Source organism: Cnephaeus nilssonii (assembly GCF_951640355.1).
Source record: "Cnephaeus nilssonii genome assembly, chromosome: 1".
Lineage (NCBI taxonomy): Eukaryota > Metazoa > Chordata > Mammalia > Chiroptera > Vespertilionidae > Cnephaeus > Cnephaeus nilssonii.
Window position 1 is genome coordinate 1,642,264 of NC_137072.1, and position 18,716 is coordinate 1,660,979.

The 18,716-nt window shown below is 41.4% G+C and overlaps 1 protein-coding gene across 4 annotated transcripts in view; it reads right to left on the reverse strand.

The window, feature by feature from the left end:
- BBS4 (Bardet-Biedl syndrome 4) overlaps window positions 1-18,716 on the reverse strand; it is a 180,113-nt gene that overhangs the window by 79,056 nt on the left and 82,341 nt on the right. For all 4 annotated transcript variants that reach the window (XM_079789701.1, XM_079789702.1, XM_079789700.1 and 1 more), the window contains exons 3-6: window positions 15,603-15,682; window positions 6,793-6,856; window positions 1,241-1,352; window positions 128-200 (exon numbers count right to left, since the gene is read on the reverse strand). In XM_079789701.1, the coding sequence (XP_079645827.1) occupies window positions 128-200; window positions 1,241-1,352; window positions 6,793-6,856; window positions 15,603-15,682 (329 nt within the window). The remainder of the gene's footprint in view (window positions 1-127; window positions 201-1,240; window positions 1,353-6,792; window positions 6,857-15,602; window positions 15,683-18,716) is intronic.

The window sequence follows — 18,716 nt, forward strand, 5'->3', positions numbered from 1 at the left end:
TCAATTTAGTGTGAGGATAAAGACATTTTTGGCATGTAAGAACTCAGTAATAACAAAAGACAGCCATATGATAAATGGAACCATTAGCATGTAGCTAATAACAAAGAACTAAAAGTTCCCTACTTACCCAGTCTTTCTGTTTAAGTTTAGCTGCTTCATTATATACTTCAGTGGCAGCTTTATGTTTCCCCAAAAGAAATCTGCAGAAGAAATACAGTTTCCATAATTATTAACTCAAACCTTTCAGAAGACTAACCCCACTAGCCCCACATTTGACTCAAATTCCACCCAGCTGAGCATTCTGAAGCCTCTTCCCTATGAGCTGGTCATGCTGGTTCAGACAGTGAGGCTGCGTATACCAACAGCAGAAGCTCTCTTGGTAGGAACTGCATTGGTAGCAGTTCCAGTGCTTTGATCACATTCTACAGAAATTTTAGGGAGTCTTCTGTAATTTATTTTCTACGGTGTACTACAAATGTAGACCAAAAAAGAAACAAACCAGATAATGTACCATGTTCAGCAAGAGCTGCCATCACTTATCACCGTCACCTATTAGGGATATGCTCTTCACTCCCAAGCCTAAGTCTATTTCCTTGATATTGGATCATGGTTCTGGAGAAAACAGTGGGAAACCAGGCTTTATGCAAAGACAGTACAGGCATAAATCACAATGTAGGTAAAAAAAAAAAAAATTAGGTTGGGAACCCCACAGAAACTTTACTACTGGAAAATTGTACTGGGGTAGTAAAGCTTTAACAGCTTAGAAAGATTTTAAAGGTTGCTTGCATTCAGGAACCTTCAGAGCATCCCCTCAACAAACACTAAAAATCTACTGTGTGTCAAATATTATGCTAAGTGTTGGATGAAAATATTTCCATGGGTTGCCAATAAGATTAGAGGACTGAGGACACAAAAGTCAGTATTTATATGAAAACCTTATTTTCATTGCAAGAAGAGTGTAGATTAACTTTGAAATTTGACAAAATGAGATAACTCATATAAAGTTTGACAGAGAACAATGATACTAGTGTTCCTCTGTCAAACTTCATATGAGTTATCTCATTTTGTCAAATTTCAAAGTTAATCTACACTCTTCAAAGTGAATCCCACTATACCTATTAAGCAACTCTCCCTCTATGGATGAGGCTGATCAGGCTGCCAGAAGTAGCCTCTGCCTGAGAATGCTCATGATACAACGTTTTCCGTGAGTCTCCCGGACCTCCAGACTGCCAATACTCACAAAGATCTGGCCACCTGCTTGAGGTTATCAGCACACTGAGGGCTGAGAACAGCACATGTCTGAAAGAGTTCTAGGGATTCTTGGATATTTCCTTCCAGGCGAAATATCAGTGCTGCCAAGAAACAGAAAATAAAGTCGTGTTCTGGGAAGAATAGAGCCTGATATCAGAAAAACTGGAGAAACGGGAGGTGGAAAATCATATCAAAGAAAGTCTTTGGATTATTATATCTTCAACACAATCAGATGGGCTGAAACAAATAGCAAAGTTGCTGACATGCTAAAACCTTTTTCTTTTTCTTTTTTTCTTTTTTGAGACTGAATGTTTTATTGTGAGAAATACCTTTACTTTGACTCAGTTAACAAAGGAGCTTTCAGCATGAGGAGTTCTTCACTTTCCTTTTATTAAGAGAATAAATAAGCTCAAGCTTAAAAGAGGAAAAAAATAGGGGGGGGGGGGAGACATTTAAATATTTGGCAAAGATTGTTTTTCAGAGACTGAAGTGGGAGGAGGAATATATCCCCTTCAAGTCTGTTACTCAACAATATCTCCAAATCTTTCGGTTCAGTGATGGCTAAAAGTTGCGTTGGCTTATCTTTCCTAGTACTGATAGCATTTATAAACTAACTAACTTCACAGGCATTGTTAGACTTGGCAAACAATAGCTTTTCATAGTATTCTAGTGGCCCATTGTTTGTTTCCCTCTTCTCAGAAGCAAGGTGAGCCAGTAGAGATCTCCTCTGAGGTATTTTTAGGCTCTTAGTGGTCTTCATTCACCTCTTGAATGTCAATTTTCCTTCTCTCCTTTTCTTTGTTGAGTGACGCCATATTATCTTATATAAAAAAAGCCTAATATGTTAAGTGTCCGGTTGTCCAGTCGGCCTTTCAACCAATAAAAGCATAATATGCTAATGATATGCTAAGGCCACTCAACTGCTTGCTATGATGTGCACTGACCACCAGGGACAGACAGTCCACCAGTCCACCAGTCGCTATGACGTGCACTGACCACCAGGGGGCAGATTCTCCAACCGGTGGGTGAGCTTGCTGCTGGGGTCCGGCTGATAGGGACTGAGTGAGATGGGCTGGACATGTCCTGGAGCCCTCGCAGAGTCCCTCTCCAGCTGGCCAACCTCCAGCGTCCCTCCCTGACCCTGATCATGCACCGGTGGGGTCCCTCGGCCTGGCCTTCACCCTCTCGCAATCTGGGACCCCTCGGGGGATGTCAGAGAGCCAGTTTTGGCCCGATCCCCAGGCCAGGCCGAGGGAACCCACTGGTGCATGAATTCATGCACTGGACCTCTAGTCTATATAATAAAAGCCTAAGCGACCATTACAGTGGAACTACTAGAATGATCAGTTGCTATGATGCACACTGACCACAGGGGGAAGACACTCAACACAGGAGCTGAAACTACTGCAGAAGCAAGGACCCTAATATCCATTTTGAAAAATACTAGGCAGAAACTAGAAATGGGGTGAGGATGGTAGCAACTTTTTAAAAACATAACCAGTCATTTCTGAGGTCAAATCTAGCCTAAAAATTATGCTCCAATTTATTTTTTATTATTATTATGTTTTTATTTTTCTCTAGAAATATTTAAATCCCTATTTTTCTTTTTTATTTTATTTTTTTTAATTTAATAAATCTTTATTGTTCAGATTATTACAATTGTTCCTTTTTTTTCTCCCCCATAGCTCCCCTCAACCTGGTTCCCATCCCACCTTCATCCCTTACCTCCCCCACACTGTCCTCATCCAATCTCTTCCCACACCCCCCACATCCCTTTCCCCCTGAGAATTATCAGTACACTCCCTTTCTTATGACCCTTATTCTATTATATTCACCAGTTTATTCTGCACATCAGATTTTTAATTCACTTAATTTTTAGATTCACTTGTTGATAGATATGTATTTGTTGTTCATAATTTTTATCTTTACCTTTTTCTTCTTCTTCCTCTTCTTAAAGAATACCTTTCAGCATTTCATATAATACTGGTTTGGTGTTCATGAACTCCTTTATCTTTTTCTTATCTGTGAAGCTCTTTAGCTGACCTTCAATTCTGAATGTCAGCTTTGCTGGGTAGAGTACTCTTGGTTGTAGGTTCTTGCTATTCATCACTTTGACTATGTCTTGCCACTCACGTCTGGCCTGCATAGTTTCTGTTGAGAAATCAGCTGACAATCGTATGGGTGCTCCCTTGTAGGTAATTAACTGTTTTTCTCTTGCTGCTTTTAGTATTCCCTCTTTGTCTTTTGTCCTTGGCATTTTAATTATGATGTGTCTTGGTGTGGTCCTCTTTGGATTCCTTTTGTTTGGGGTTCTGTGTGCTTCCTGGACTTGTAAGTCTATTTCTTTCACCAGGTGGGGAAGTTTTCTGTCATTATTTCTTCAAATAGGTTTTCAGTATCTTGCTCTCTCTCTTCTTCTGGCACCCCTATAAGTCTGATGTTGGTACGCTTGAAGTTGTCCCAGAAGCTTCTTACACTATCTTCAAATTTTGGGATTCTTTTTTCTTTTTTTTTTAATTTTTTAATTTCTTTATTGATTAAGGTGTCACATATTTGTCCTCATCCCCCCATTCCCATCCCACACCCCTCCCCACGGATGCCCCCACCCCACTGTTGGCCCCAACCATTGGTTAGGCTTGTATGCATGCACACAAGTCCTTTGGTTGATCTCTCCCCCCTCCCCCCACCCTCCCCTACCCTCCCTCTGAGGCCCGACAGTCCGATCGATGCCTCCTTGTTTCTGGGTCTGTTCTTGTTCATCAGTCTAAGTTGTTCATCATTTCCCCTAGATGAGTGAGATCATGTGTTACTAGAAATATACTTATAAGAACCGAATGTGAGATGAGCAATAATAGTTATGCTGACAGGCAAATAAATCAGTCTGTAGTAAGTTTCTTTCTGGACCAACAGTTCTTTTGAGACCCAATTTCAATGTCCACCAGTTCCTTATGTGTACATGTCTGCACTGACTTTTCAGCTCTGGATGGTGGACAAAAGGTGGTAATGCAGGTCCGACTCCCTCTGGTTTGGTCTCGCCCGGACCCAGGGGCGCGGCTTCACCTGGACTCAGTGGCGCGCGGCCTCACCTCGACCCAGCATCACCCAGGCCCTGGGGCGCATGGCCTCACCCGGACCCAGGTGTGCGTGGCCTCACCCGGTCCCGGGATCCAGTCTCACTCGGACCCAGGGGCACGTGGCCTCACCCGGAACCCGGGGCGCGTGGCCTCTCCCGGACCCAGGGGCGCGTGGCCTCTCCTGGACCCAAGGGCGCAGCCTCACCTGGACCCGGGACCCAGCCTCACCCAGATACAGGGGCGCACGGACTCACCCGGACCAGGGATCCGGCTACACCCGGACCCAGGGGTGCACGGCCTCACCCGGACCCGGGATCCAGCTTTACCCGGATCCAGGGGCGCACGGCCTCACCCGGACCCGGGACCCAGCCTCACCTGGATCCAGGAGCGCACGGCCTCACCCAGACCTGGGACCCAGCCTCACCCGAATCCAGGGGCGCACGGCCTCACCCGGACCCGGGATTCTTTTTTCTTTTAGCTTTTCCAGTTCTGTGTTTTTTGCTTCTTTGTATTTCAAACCTTTGACTTGATTCTTGCATTCCTCTAGTTTACTGTTGGGTGTCTGTATAATATTTTTTATTTCAGTCAGTGTATGCTTAATTTCTAGTTGGTCCTTTTCCAAATCCTCGAGGGTCTCTCTCATATCCTCAAGGGTCTCGCTAAATTTATCGGCCTTTTCTAGTAAATATTTGAAAGACCTTATAACCGTGGTTTTGAACTCTATCTCCAGTCATTTGTTTTCCTCCATTTCTTTCGTTTGTGATCTGTTTCTTTGTCTCCGCATTTTTGCTGCTTCCCTGAGTTGGTAGGGTAGCTTTGTGTGCTAGGTGTCCTATATGGGCCAGTGGCTCGGCCTCCCCAGTTACCTGAGGTGGACACTCTTGGTGCACCCCTTTGTGGACTGTGTGGACAGCCTTGCTGTAGTTAAGTCTTGATTGTTGTTGGTATCAGTGGGAGGAATTGACCTCCAGGCCAATTGGCTGTGAGGATCAGCTGTGTCTATGCTGGGAGACAGCCTTATTCGACTAGACTTGCAAAATTGCAAAAGCCTCTGTGCTCAGCTTGGATGGGGCGGAGTTTCAGGGTGGAGCCTACAGCCTTGGCTTCCCGTCAGCCCCGCCCTATGAGGTTCCTGGGTCTCAGTGTCCCTCATTGTCCCTCGGTACTCACTGCAAGCACCTCTGAGAGAAAGGTGACCTCGAGTTTCGCCCGCTGCCAGACAGTCTAGTCTCTCCCCCAATGAATCTGGATTCCCATATTCTTGCCCAGAACTGGGGTTCAGCACAGTCCGGAGCTTTTGTCCTCTGCGCGCATTCACGTGGGCACCTCCGGAGCTCTGCCTTTCGCCGCTCCCCTGAGTTTCCACCTTACAGCCCAGATTCCCCCAGCATGAGCCTGGATCCCCAGGGTCTCGCACGGATCTGGGGTTCAGTGCAGTAGGAGCTGGGGTTCAGCGCAGTCCGGAGCTTTTGTCTCCTTCCCGCTAGGGGAATCCAGCGGCACAGTCAACAGTCCGTCCTCTGCGCGCATTCACATGCGCGCCTCCGGAGCTCTGCCTTTCGCCGCTCCCCTGAGTTTCCGCCTTATAGCCCAGATTCCCCCCTGTATGAGCCTGGGTCCCCAGGGTCTTGCCCAGAACTGGGGTTCAGTGCAGTTGGAACTGGGGTTCAGCACAATCTGGGGCTTTTATCTCCTTCCGGCTAGAGAATGCCAGCCAGGCACTCAGCTGCCCCGTCCTCTCTGGCTCTGTCCTCTCCGTACGCGCGCACCCGTGTCTCCGTACCTCAGGCTTTTACGGCTCCTGTGATTTTCCTTGTGGTTTTCTCTTTCCTTCTAGTTGTAGAATTTCCAGTCAGTCAGCTTTCCTGTGGTTCTGGATGATGTCCATTTTGTCTTTTAGTTGTATTTTTGAAATTGTTATGCGAGGCTGCAGTTTGGATGTTTACCTATGCCGCCATCTTGGTTTCTCTCTCCTTTTTATTTTTTAATGTCTTTATTGATTAAGGTATTACATATGTGTCCTCATCCCCCCATTACCGCTTCATATGTTCCGATTTAAAAAACCAACACTGGCCCTAACCAGTTTGGCTCAGTGGATAGAAAGCTGGCCCACAGACTAAAGGGTTCCGTGTTTGACTCGGTCAAGGGCATATGACTTGGTTGAAAGCTAGATTCCCCAGTAGGGGGCGTGTAGGAGGCAGCTGATAGATGTTTCTCTCTCATCATTGATGTTTCTATTGCTCTCTCCCTCTCTCTTCCTCTCTGAAATCAATAAAAATAAAAAATAAATTAAAGCAAATGTAGCACAGTATTTAAAAATAAAATAAAAAACCAACACTGAAAAAAAAAACACCTTTGTGGCACACTCACTTGAATTTAAGCATTTCATAAGTTGTTTGCTCTTTTTCCAGATATCTAGGCAAAGTGTGCATTCCTCTAACAAGGAGAGAAGAAATATATGTCTTACCTTGGACATAGATAGCATATTCACATAGCCCCTGGGTCTCCTGAAGCTGCTCTTTGATAACAGCCTGAAAGACGAAGAAAAATACTTATGAAGAATGGTTAAATGCCTCCAACCATTTTTAAGAAAGGGTAGACATGAACAAGGAGCAGATGTAAGAATCCAGGATAATTACTAATAAAGTAGTTAATTCAGATTTTTAAAAAATCTCCTCTCTTGATGACGACTTATTCTACAATAGGGGCTGGCAAACTATAGCCCACAGGCCAAATCTAACCTGCATAGCCTAATTTTGAACAGCTCTCATAGTTTTACAGGTTATAAAAAAAATAAGAGAATATTAAGCTTATGAGACAGAAACTATTTGTGCCTGCAAAGCCTAAAGTAGTTACCATCTGGTCCCTTAAAGAAAAAGTTTGCTAACCCCTACCTAAAACCTATCTAATCAAGCTAAGAAACATATGAAAAAAAAACTCTGATGAGCAAAATACAGGCTCTGCTTTCTATTATGGTGGGCTAAGCCCTGGGTGCTATGGGAGCTCAGAGGGCAAGCACCTGATTCTAACTTTGAGAGTCAGAGAAAGCTTTCCAGAGTAAACAGTTTCAAATCCTGTGCTGGAAGGAGGTGGAGAATCTGAGGTGGCCAGGACAGTCAAAGAGAACAGCTTCAAATGCCATGCTAAAAAGGCTGAGAACAATGGGGAAATAGTAAAAAGTCTTAAGCAGTAAGTAACCTGATTCTATTTGCTCTATTAAAAAAAAATTGTGGGGAGCATTGTTGAAAATAGATGGAAAGGGTACAAGATTAGAGGCAAGGTTGGTATAAAAACACTTTTGCTAATTTAAATTAAAATGAAGGGGATTAACTAAGGCATGGAGAGGATAAAAAAGCAGACAATTTCAAGAGACAATAAGAGAAAGAGCGCCAGAATTTGATGATTACCTATATTATATTAGGGAAAGTGAGTCAGGGTATTCTGACATAGACAGCTGGGTGAATGGTAGTACCTATCCTCGAGATATGGAACAGGAGAATGATTAGGTTTGGAAGGAAGCAAATAAATTCAGCCATAGAAAAGATGAATTTGAAATGTCTGTGAAATATTCAGTAAGTATCACATTAGTCTGGAGATCAGGAGGAAGTATGTGAAATGAGCAGAGAAAGGGGTCAGTCCCAACTCTTAAGAAACAAGCAGAGGAAGAGAAGCCAAAAGAAGGACATAGAGAAAATTGTCAAAAAAAGAAAAAGGGAAACAAAGAGAGGATAATATCACAGAAGGAAAGAAAGAAACCTTTCAAGATTCAGACTGGTACTAAACATTGCTAGGTCTGTGCATTGCCATAGGTATAAATACCACAAGTATAAATTAAAAACCACAACCTTAGAAACATTACAGGTGCTCTCTTTTCTCTGCCCTATCTCTCTTTTCTCAGGTGGTACTTATACTGGGGTTATTGGTGTTGTGAGTACATTTGTGCTTAGTTCCCTCAGTGTTGTGTATTGTTGAGGTGAATTTTATCCGGTCAGGCCAAGGGGCTTGAGAGCAAGCCACATAACCAGACACCTGGAGAGGAAACTCCAGCCACGAGAGGGTCAACAACACCCCAGACCTAACTACAGAAGCAGGAAGAATGCAGCAGTGAGGGAAAGAGCATGAGTGAGTGAGGGAGTAAAAGAGGAGCGTGTGGTCAGGTGGGGTATCTGTGTGTAAATGAGTGAGTGAGGCATAGTCAGATCCCACAGGACCTTCAGGGGCAGGCTAATAAGGCTCGCCTAATTAGGCAGCTTCTGCTACCATTGCAAACAGTACCGGAAGGCCAGCTTATTCTAAGGGGCCTAGGCTTTTTGAAGGGGAGAGCTGCTGTAACTGGGTTCCCAACCTCAACTCCAACCAGAGTGCCCTCAGATAACACCTGGGACTCTACAGCCACCCCTGCCAGGGACCTGCTACCTAGGCTGTGATCCCACGGACAAGGAGGCTCCAGCTGCCCAGGGCGCAGGCTACTGTGAGTTCGGAAGCAGGTTCCCCTCTGACCGGCCCAACACTTTAGCTCAGGGCACTGCAACCACGTGAACAGCAGACACGTGAGCAGCCCGCTCCTGTCCAAGGAGCAGCAGCCCCACGAGCAACCCACCACAGGCCTAAGGGAAGCAGCTTCATGTGGCCTGCCCTGTCCAAGGAGCAGCAGCTGTGTGAGCAGCCAGTTCCGCAGCAATCTCATAATCAGCCCACCCCTGTCCAAGAAACAGCAGCTATACGAGCAGCCTCCCCAACCAGCCAGAGGAGGCACCACTGGTGCAAACAGCACCCACAAGAGGAACTGCTGCCAACTGAGAAGCAGCTGCTACCGTAACCGCCCAAAGAGCAACTGCAGCCAGAGAAGCTACTGCCACCCAAGGAGTAGACCCTGCACAGCTCGACATCTAGATCAGACAGTGAGACCAAAAATGGGTAAACAAAGATACCCCCAAAGGAAAGAAAAGGAGGAAACGCCAGAAAAGCAACTAACTGAAACAGAGGCATGAAATATGTCAGAAAAAGAATTCAGAATAAGGGTCATAGAGTTCATAAGTCAGATGGAAGAAAAAATAAACACCTTATGCAAGAGTCAAGAAGAAATGGATGAAAATATCAACAACTTATGTAAGAATCAAGAAGAAATGAAGATATAGCTGCAATAAAAAACACCATGGAAAGTTTCAACAGTAGACTAGTAGAAGCGGAGGACCAAATTAGTGAACTAGAAGACAGGGAAGCAAAACACAGCCAAACTGAATTGCAATTGGAGAAAAAAATTAAAAGACAGGAGGAGAGCCTAAGGGAGCTATGGGACAACATGAAACGAAACAACATACGAATAATAGGGGTGCCAGAACAACAGGAAGAAGAACAAGGGTTAGAAGAACTATTTGAAGAAATAATATCAGAAAACTTCCCTGATGTGGCAAAGAAAAAAGTCACGCAAGCTCACAGAGTCCCAAACAGGATGAACCCGAAAAAACCGACACCAAGACACATCATAATTACAACGGAAAATATTCAGGACAAAGAGAGAATCTTAAAGGCTGCAAGAGCAAGACAGAAAGTTAGATATAAGGGAACTCTCATTAGAATATCAAATGATTTCTCAACAGAAACACATCAAGCCAGACAAGAATGGATGGAAATCTACAAAGTGATGCAAACCAAGGGACTGAATCCAAGAATGCTCTATCAAGCAAGGTTATCATTCAAAATTGAAGGGAAAATAAGGAGCTTCACAGACAAAAAAATGCTAAGGGAGTATATCACTACCAAGACAGCAATACAAGAAATGCTAAACAGACTGGTATAAAAAGAAGAGAGAAAAAGGTAAGAAGGAACATAGTCTCAAAAAATAAAAATGGCTACAAACAAGTACCTTTCAATAATAGCTTTAAACGTAAATGGACTAAATGCTCCAATCAAAAGACATCGAGTGGCTGATTGGATAAAAAAAAATGACCCATATATTTGCTGTCTACAAGAGACCCACCTCAGAAAAAAGGACTCATACAGATTGAAAGTTAAGTGATGGAAAAACATCTTTCAGGCAAATGGGAATGAAAAAAAAGCTGGTGTAGCAGTACTTATTTCTAACAAAATAGACCTCAAACTAAAGGCCATAACAAAAGATAAGGAAGGCCACTTCATAATAATAAAAGGATCGATACAACAAGAGGATATAACAATGATAAACATATAAGGACCCAATGCAAGAGCACCCAAATACATAAAAAAAACTCCTGGAAGATATCAAGGGAGAGATCGACAACAATACAATCATAGTAGGAGACTTTAATACACCACTGACATCACTGGATAAATCATCTAGAGAAAAAATCAGCAAAGAAACAGAAATTCTAAATGACACACTAGATCAGATGGACCTAATTGACATTGTCAGAGCATTTCACCACAAAGCCATTGAATATACATTCTTCTCAAGTGCACATGGGACATTTTCAAAAATAGACCACATATTGGGTCACAAACAAAGTCTCCCCAAATTCAAATAGATTGAAATCATATCAAGCATTTTCTCAGACTACAATGGCATAATACTAGAAATAAACTACAATAAAAACATTCCAAAAAATTCAAACACTTGGAAACTGAATAGCATGCTATTAAACAATGATTGGGTTAACAATGAGATCAAAGAAGAAATTAAAAACATCCTGGAGACTAATGACAATAAAAACACAACAATGCAAATACTGTGGGACGCAATGAAAGCAGTCCTGAGAGGAAAATTTATAGCTCTACAGGCCTACCTCAAAAAACAAGAAAAAAATGGTAAATCATCTAACTCAACAACTCAAAGAATTAGAAAGGGAGCAACAAGAAAAGCCCACAGTGAGCAGAAGGAAGGAAATAATAAAGATCAGAGCAGAAATGAATGACATAGAGAGGAAAAAAAACAATACAAAAGATCAATAAAACCAAGAACTGGTTCTTTGAAAGGATAAACAAGATTGATGAACCTCTAGCCAGGCTCACCAAGAAGCAAAGAGAGAGGACCCAAATAAACAAAATCAGAAATGAAAGAGGAGAAATAACAACTGACCCCACAGAAATACAAAGGATTATTAAAAAATACTATGAACAACTCTATTCTAACAAACTAGACAACCTGGAGGAAATGCACAGATTCCTAGAAAAATACAACCTTCCAAAACTTACTTAGGGAGATACTAAAAATCTCAATAGGCTGATAACTATGGAAGAAATTGAAGCAGTCATCAAAAAGCTTCCAGCAAACAAAAGCCCGGGGCCATATGGCTTCACAGGGGAGTTTTACCAAACATTCAAAGAAGAACTAAAACCCATCCTCCTCAGACTATTCCAAAAAATTCAAGAGGAAGGAACACTTCAAAGCTCCTTTTATGAAGCCAGCATCACCCTAATACCAAAACCAGATAAATATAACACAATGAAGGAGAATTACAGGCCAATAGCCCTCCTGAACATAGATGCCAAAATCCTCAACAAAATTCTAGAAAATCGGATCCAGCAGTACATCAGAAAGATCATACACCATGACCAAGCAGAATTTATCCCGGGGATGCAAGGATGGTACAATATTCGCAAATCAATATACGTGATACATCACATAAACAAATTGAGAGTTAAAAATCACATAGTCATATCAATTGATGCAGAAAAAGCATTTGACAAAATCCAAAACCCTTTCTTAATAAAAACTCTCAACAAGGTGGGAATAGAAGGATCATACCTCAATATAATAAAAGCCATATATGACAAACCCACAGCCAACATCATACTCAATGAAATCATTTCCCCTAAGAACAGGAACAAAACATGGATGCCCAATCTCACCACTCCTGTTCAACCTAGTGCTGGAAATACTAGCCGTTGCAATCAGACAAGAAGAAGAAATAAAAGGCATCCAAATTGGAAAAGAAGAAGTAAAGCTGTCCTTATTTGCTGATGACATGATACTGTACATAGAAAACCCTAAAGACTCTAAAAAAAGTTATTAGACTTACTAAATGAATTCAGCAATGTAGCAGGATACAAAATTAATGCCAAGAAATATATGGCATTTCTATACACCAATAATGAACTTACAGAAAGAGAGACTATAAAAGCAATCCCATTTACCATCACAACAAAAAAATTAAGATACCTAGGAATAAACTTAACTAATGAGGCAAAACTACACGGAAAACTACACAACACTGAAAAAAGAGATAGAGGAAGACATAAACAGATGGAAGAACATACCATGTTCATGGATTGATAGAATCAACATCATCAAAGTGTCCATACTACCCAAAGCAATCTATAAATTCAATGCACTTCCCATTAAAATATCAACAGCATATTTCACAGACATAGAACGAACTTTCCAAAAATTCATCTGGAATAAAAAAAGGCCCCATATAGCTACAGCAATCCTGGGAAAGAAGAATAAAGTAGGAGGGATCTCAATACCAGATATCAAGCTATATTACAAAGCCACTGTTCTCAAAACTGCCTGGTATTGGCACAAGAACAGACATATAGACCAATGGAATAGAATAGAGAACCGAGAAATCGATCCAAATCGCTATGCTCAATTAATATTTTACAAAGGAGGCATGAACATACAATGGAGTCAAGACAGTCTCTTCAATAAATGGTGTTGGGAAAATTGGACAGATACATGAAAAAAAAATGAAACTAGACCACCAACTTACACCATACACAAAAATAAACTCAAAATGGATCAAGGACTTAAACATAAGATGGGAAACCATAAAAATACTAGAGGAATCTATAGGCAGAAAAATCTCTGACATATGTCAAAAGAACTTCTTGACTGATACTGCCCCTAGGGCAATGGAAGCTAAAGAAAAAATAAGCAAATGGGACTACATCAAAATAAAAAGCTTTTGTTCATCAAAGAAAACCATCAATAAAACAACAAGAAAGCCCACTGCATGGGAGAACATATTTGCTAATGATATCAACGATAAGGGTTTAATCTCCAACATTTACAGGGACTCATACAGGTTAACAAAAAGAAGATAAACAACCCTATCCAAAAATGGGCAACTGATTTAAATAGACACTTTTCGAAAAAAGACAGAAGGAATGCCAAGAGACATATGAACACCTGCTCAAAGTCACTAACCATCAGAGAGGTGCAAATCAAAACAACAATGCAGTACCATCTCACACCTGTCAGGATGGCTATTATCAACAAGTCAACAAATGACAAGTGCTGGCGAGGATGCGGAGAAAAAGGAACCCTCATGCACCGCTGGTGGGAATGCAGACTGGTGCAGCCACTGTGGAGAACAGTGTGGAGTTTCCTTAAAAAACTGAAACTGGAACTCCCATTTGACCCAGTAATCCCACTTCTAGGAATATATCCCAAGAAACTAGAAACATCAATCAGAAAGGATATATGCACTCCTATGTTCATAGAAACACAATTCACCATAGCTAAAATTTGGAAACAGCCTAGGTGCCCATCAGCAGATGAGTGGATTAAAAAACTGTGGTACATCTACACAATGGAATACTACGCTGCAGTAAAAAAGAAGGAGCTCTTACCATTTGCAACAACATGGATAGAGATGGAGAACATTATGCTTAGTGAAATAAGCCAGGCAGAGAAAGATAAATATCACATAATCTCACTCATTTGTGGAATACAGTGAACAACATAAACTGATAGAAAAAAAAATAGATCCAGAGACAGAGAAACATCAATCAAAACGTCATACCTCAGGGAAGAAATTGTGAGGTAACCAGAAACCCAAGAATGCCTGAGAACTCCTTTCTAGCCATGTTAGCAATCATCAGATGTACGGTAATATTACCTGGGAAAAATGGAGAAGTATTTTGGACTTATGCTCTTCATGGGTAAGACCCTTTACGTGGGCTGATCCCCTCACTAATGTAGTCACCAATAATATCCAGGAGGATCATGGGTGGGGCAAGAAAGTATAATTACACAGGGGTCTCCACCCAGCTTCCCTTTTGTATGACACAAAATCAAAACACTGCCCCTTTGTTTTAAAGAGAGGTTTCTGGCTTGTGTGGACACCAAAGAAAGGGTGTCACTACTATCACTACTTGCCCCCGGTAGAGGTGCAGAAAATGTAACTAAGACCTTGTCAATACAAAAAGAAATGGAAAGCCAGTTTGAAAGGGAATTGCCATGGCCTAGAGCAAAGAATATCCTTACATGATATTATTCTACACTGTCATTAAAATTCTTCCCAGATTTGGATTACCCCCATTACCTATAATAGTACCTCACACCATTGGGGATCAATAAAAAAAAAACATCTTTATGGTGCTTGGAGACAAAGGTATCACATCTCTTGATATTTTTAGAATTACAACAGCATAATACATAATTATCCCAAGCAAACTTACAAACTAATTCTTTGAATGTCTGGCAGCAATTTAAAAAGTACATGTAAGGATTTAATCCCTTCCATTGTGTAAAGGGCCTCCTGGGAAGGCACCTGAGCATTCTATATTGGTCCCTCTTGCCATTTTGGCCAAGAGGAACCCTCTTCTCACAATCCAATTGCACACAGCTGCTGCCTGAGTTTTCTAAAAAAAAAAAACCAAAAACATTACAAATCTCTGAATGCCAAAAAAGACAATACCAAGGATGTATTTTGCATGTTAATACTATTGTCTGCCAGCAGGTATGTAACATATATTATGTGATAAACATACACACAGTTTAGAGGAAAAGAAATACAGATGGTTTTTGAATATACAAATGATGATCAAGCTCACCAGAATAAGAGAATTATAAAATAAAATAAAATAAAATAAAATAAAATAAAATAAAATAAAATAAAATAAATAAAATAATAAAATAAAATAAAATAAAATAAAATAAAATAATAAAATACCATTTTTCACCTATCCAGAGATCAAAAAGTGAAAAATACTATGCTGGTTGAACATCTGCCCTCCACTGTGAGATTAACAAGTCCCAGATAATGAATGCCCCTTCATCTGGTCTTGAAATGTGAAGACACATGGAACATACCTGAACCTGACCCACAACTTGTAGTCAAACCCAGCCAACCTAAAGCCAATATGAAGGCCCATGAGCAATAAACAGATATCTGTTGTTTGAGACCACTGGAATTGAAGTTGTTTCTAAAGCAGCATTATCATAGCAAAGGCTAACAAATACACCAAGTATGGGAAAACAGCAATTCATACATTATTATCAGGATAGCCACTATGTGTGACAGACACTGTCAGCTACCTAACCAAAGTCTGCCTATCATTTCAATCTCTCACCTTGCATGCTTCATAATCCTTCCGGATATAGTGGAGATGTATCAACCAATTCTGCTTCTCCAAAATAGGAAACTCTGGAGCTGGGCAGCATATTTTGACAAAACAAACAACATAGATAATTGTTAGATTTTCTCTTTTATCACTCTGTCCTCACATCTAAACTAACCACAAACATTTTGCAATATAACATTAAATTCTTCATGCTGCTGCCCATAACACAGTGCATCAAAAATGTACAGACTATTAAACTAAGAGATACAAGTCCTACTAGCACACATTAAATATGTTTCCTTCACTCTTTGTAGCTTATAATATTAGTTTTTCAAATAAGTTGGCCTGAAAGAAAAGAAAATCATTGTTTGTCCCTTCTCCTCTCTCACTCTCCCTAGATAATGAAGGTAAATATGAAGACTTTTTAAAGGATATTTCAGGAATGTTATCATATACTAGAGGCCTGGTACATGAAAATTCGTGCACTCAGGGGATTCCCTCAGCCCAGCCTGCACCCTCTTGCAGTCCAGGACCCCTCAGGGGATGTTCACCTGCTGGCATAGACCCGACCCCCCAGGGAGTGGGCCTAAGCTGGCAGTCAGGCATCCCTCTGGCAGCCCTAGAGCCCTTGAGGGATATCCACCTGCCAGCTTAGGCCTGCTCCCCGGGTAGTCGGGCCTAAGCTGGCAGTCAGACATCCTTCTGGCAGGGGGGGAGCAGGCCTAAGCCACAGTTGGACATCCTTAGCACTGCCGAGGAGGTGGGAGAGGCTCCCGTCACCACCGCTGAACTCGCAGCCATCAGCCCAGCTTGTGGCTCCCGCTGTGGAAGAGCACTGACAAGGGGCAGCTCCTACATTGAGTGTCTGCCCCCTGGTGGTCACTGTGCATCACAGCGACTAGACGTTCCTGGTCGTTCCGCTGTAAGGGTCAATACCCTTTTATTATATAGGCTATTTAATGAATGTCACATCTGATCAGAGAACAAAAATATTTTATGTAGTTAAACACAGTCTTAGCAATAGCTCAAATCTGACTACTTTTGCCCAGAAGTGGGAAAAAAAATCAATTTGAGTCATTGGAAATGATTCATGATAGAGAAACCATAAAATTAGTTACTTTGCCCTTTGAATTCAAAAGTTTAAAAATAGGTAACAATTCATTAAGAAATTACTTTTCTCTGGTAACAAGGAGGATTCATACCAACCTCAGAATAGAGGTGGCCTCAAGAAAAGGGAAGGGAGGAATGGGATTAGAAAAAGATAAAAAAGAGGCATCAACTCTTTAATGCTTTATTTCTCAAAAAAGTAAAGAGCATAAAAGTATACATGGCTAAATGTTTTTATTTATTGAATCTGGCCAGTGAGTAGTACATGGGTGTTTGTATTTTTTTTAATGCAATTCTATACATGTTTGAGATATTCCCTGGTTTTCTAAACACATAAAAGAAAATATACAGCAGGGGAAGAGAAAGAAATGATGTGTAATCATTCTGTTCCAGAACCTTAGGACATACATCAACAGAAAACTTAAGACTTATCCTATCTAATAAAGAGGGAATCTGCAGATCTCTCTGTAGCTCCTGCTGGGTGGCCCCAGGCAGTGGCTAACTATGCACCTCCTTGGAGATCCAAGAGCCAGTGTACCCAGTGGTCAGTGTGAAACCATACCAGATTACAACTCTTCATACCCATAAGTGACACACGCAAGGTGCAGACGCAGTGAGCACCAAAGCCCCACTGGAGCAACTCCTGCCCCATAAGAGTGTCTCCTGCACAGCAGATCTCCCACTATAGTCAGAGCTGGTCCTCACAGCCAATTGGCCTTGAGGTCAATTCCTCCCAGTGATACCAACAGAAAACAAGGCTCAACTACAACAAGACTGTGCACACAGCCCACAAAGGAGTGCACCAACTGTGTCCACCTCAGGTGATTGGGGAGGGTGAGACACTGGCCCTATAGGGCACCTACTACACAAGGCCAGTCTATCAACTCAAGGAGACTAAGCAGCTACCCAATACATAGAAACAAACACAGGGAAGCAGACAAAATGAAGAGATAAAGAAACATGTCACAAATGAAAGAAGTGGAAGCAAGCAAACTACTGGATATAGAGTTCAAAATCACAGTTATAAGGTTACTCAAGAATCTTCAAGAAAGCTCCGAGGAACTTAGTGAGACCTTCAAGGATCTTAGAAAGAATGCCAAAAAAAATGGAAAAGAACCAGTCAGAAATTAAGCATACAATGACTGAAATAAAGAATAATATACAGAGATTCAACAGTAGACTAGAGGATCCCAAGAATCAAGTCAAAGATTTGAAATACGAGGAAGCAAAAAACACCCAACTGGAAGAGCAAAAAGAATCCAAAAATATGAAGATAGTGTAAGGAGCCTCTGGGACAACTTCAAGCGTACCAACATCTGAATTATGGGGGTGCAAGAAGAAGAGAGAGAGTAAGATACTGAAAACCTATTTGAAGAAATAATGACTGAAAACTTCCCCTACCTGGTGAAAGAAATAGACTTACAAGTCCAGGAAGTGCAGAGAACCCCAAACAAGAGGAATCCAAAGAGGACCACACCAAGACACATCATAATTAAAATGCCAAGGACAAAAGAAAAAGAGATAATATTAAAAGCAGCAAAAGAAAAACAGTTAGTTACCTACAAGGTCGCACCCATACGACTGTCAGCAGATTTCTCAACAGAAACTATGCAGGCCTGATGTGAGTGACAAGAAATATTCAAAGTGATAAATACCAAGAACCTACAACCAAGAATACTCTACCCAGCAAAGCTATCATTTAGAATTGAAAGTTAGATAAAGAGTTTCACAGACAAGAAAAAGCTAAAGGAGTTCATTACCACCAAACCAGTATTATATGAAATGCTGAAGGGTATTCTTTAAGAAAAGGAAGAAGAAAAAGGTAAAGATAAAAAATTATGAACAACAAAGTGACGACAAATACACATCTATCAACAAGTGAATCTAAAAATCAAATGAATAAAAAAAATCTGGTGAACAGAATAAAATGGTGAATGTAACAGAATCAGGGGAATGGAAATGGAGCAGAATGACAATTCTTGAAGGGAAGGGGATTTTGGGGTGGTGTAGGAAGAG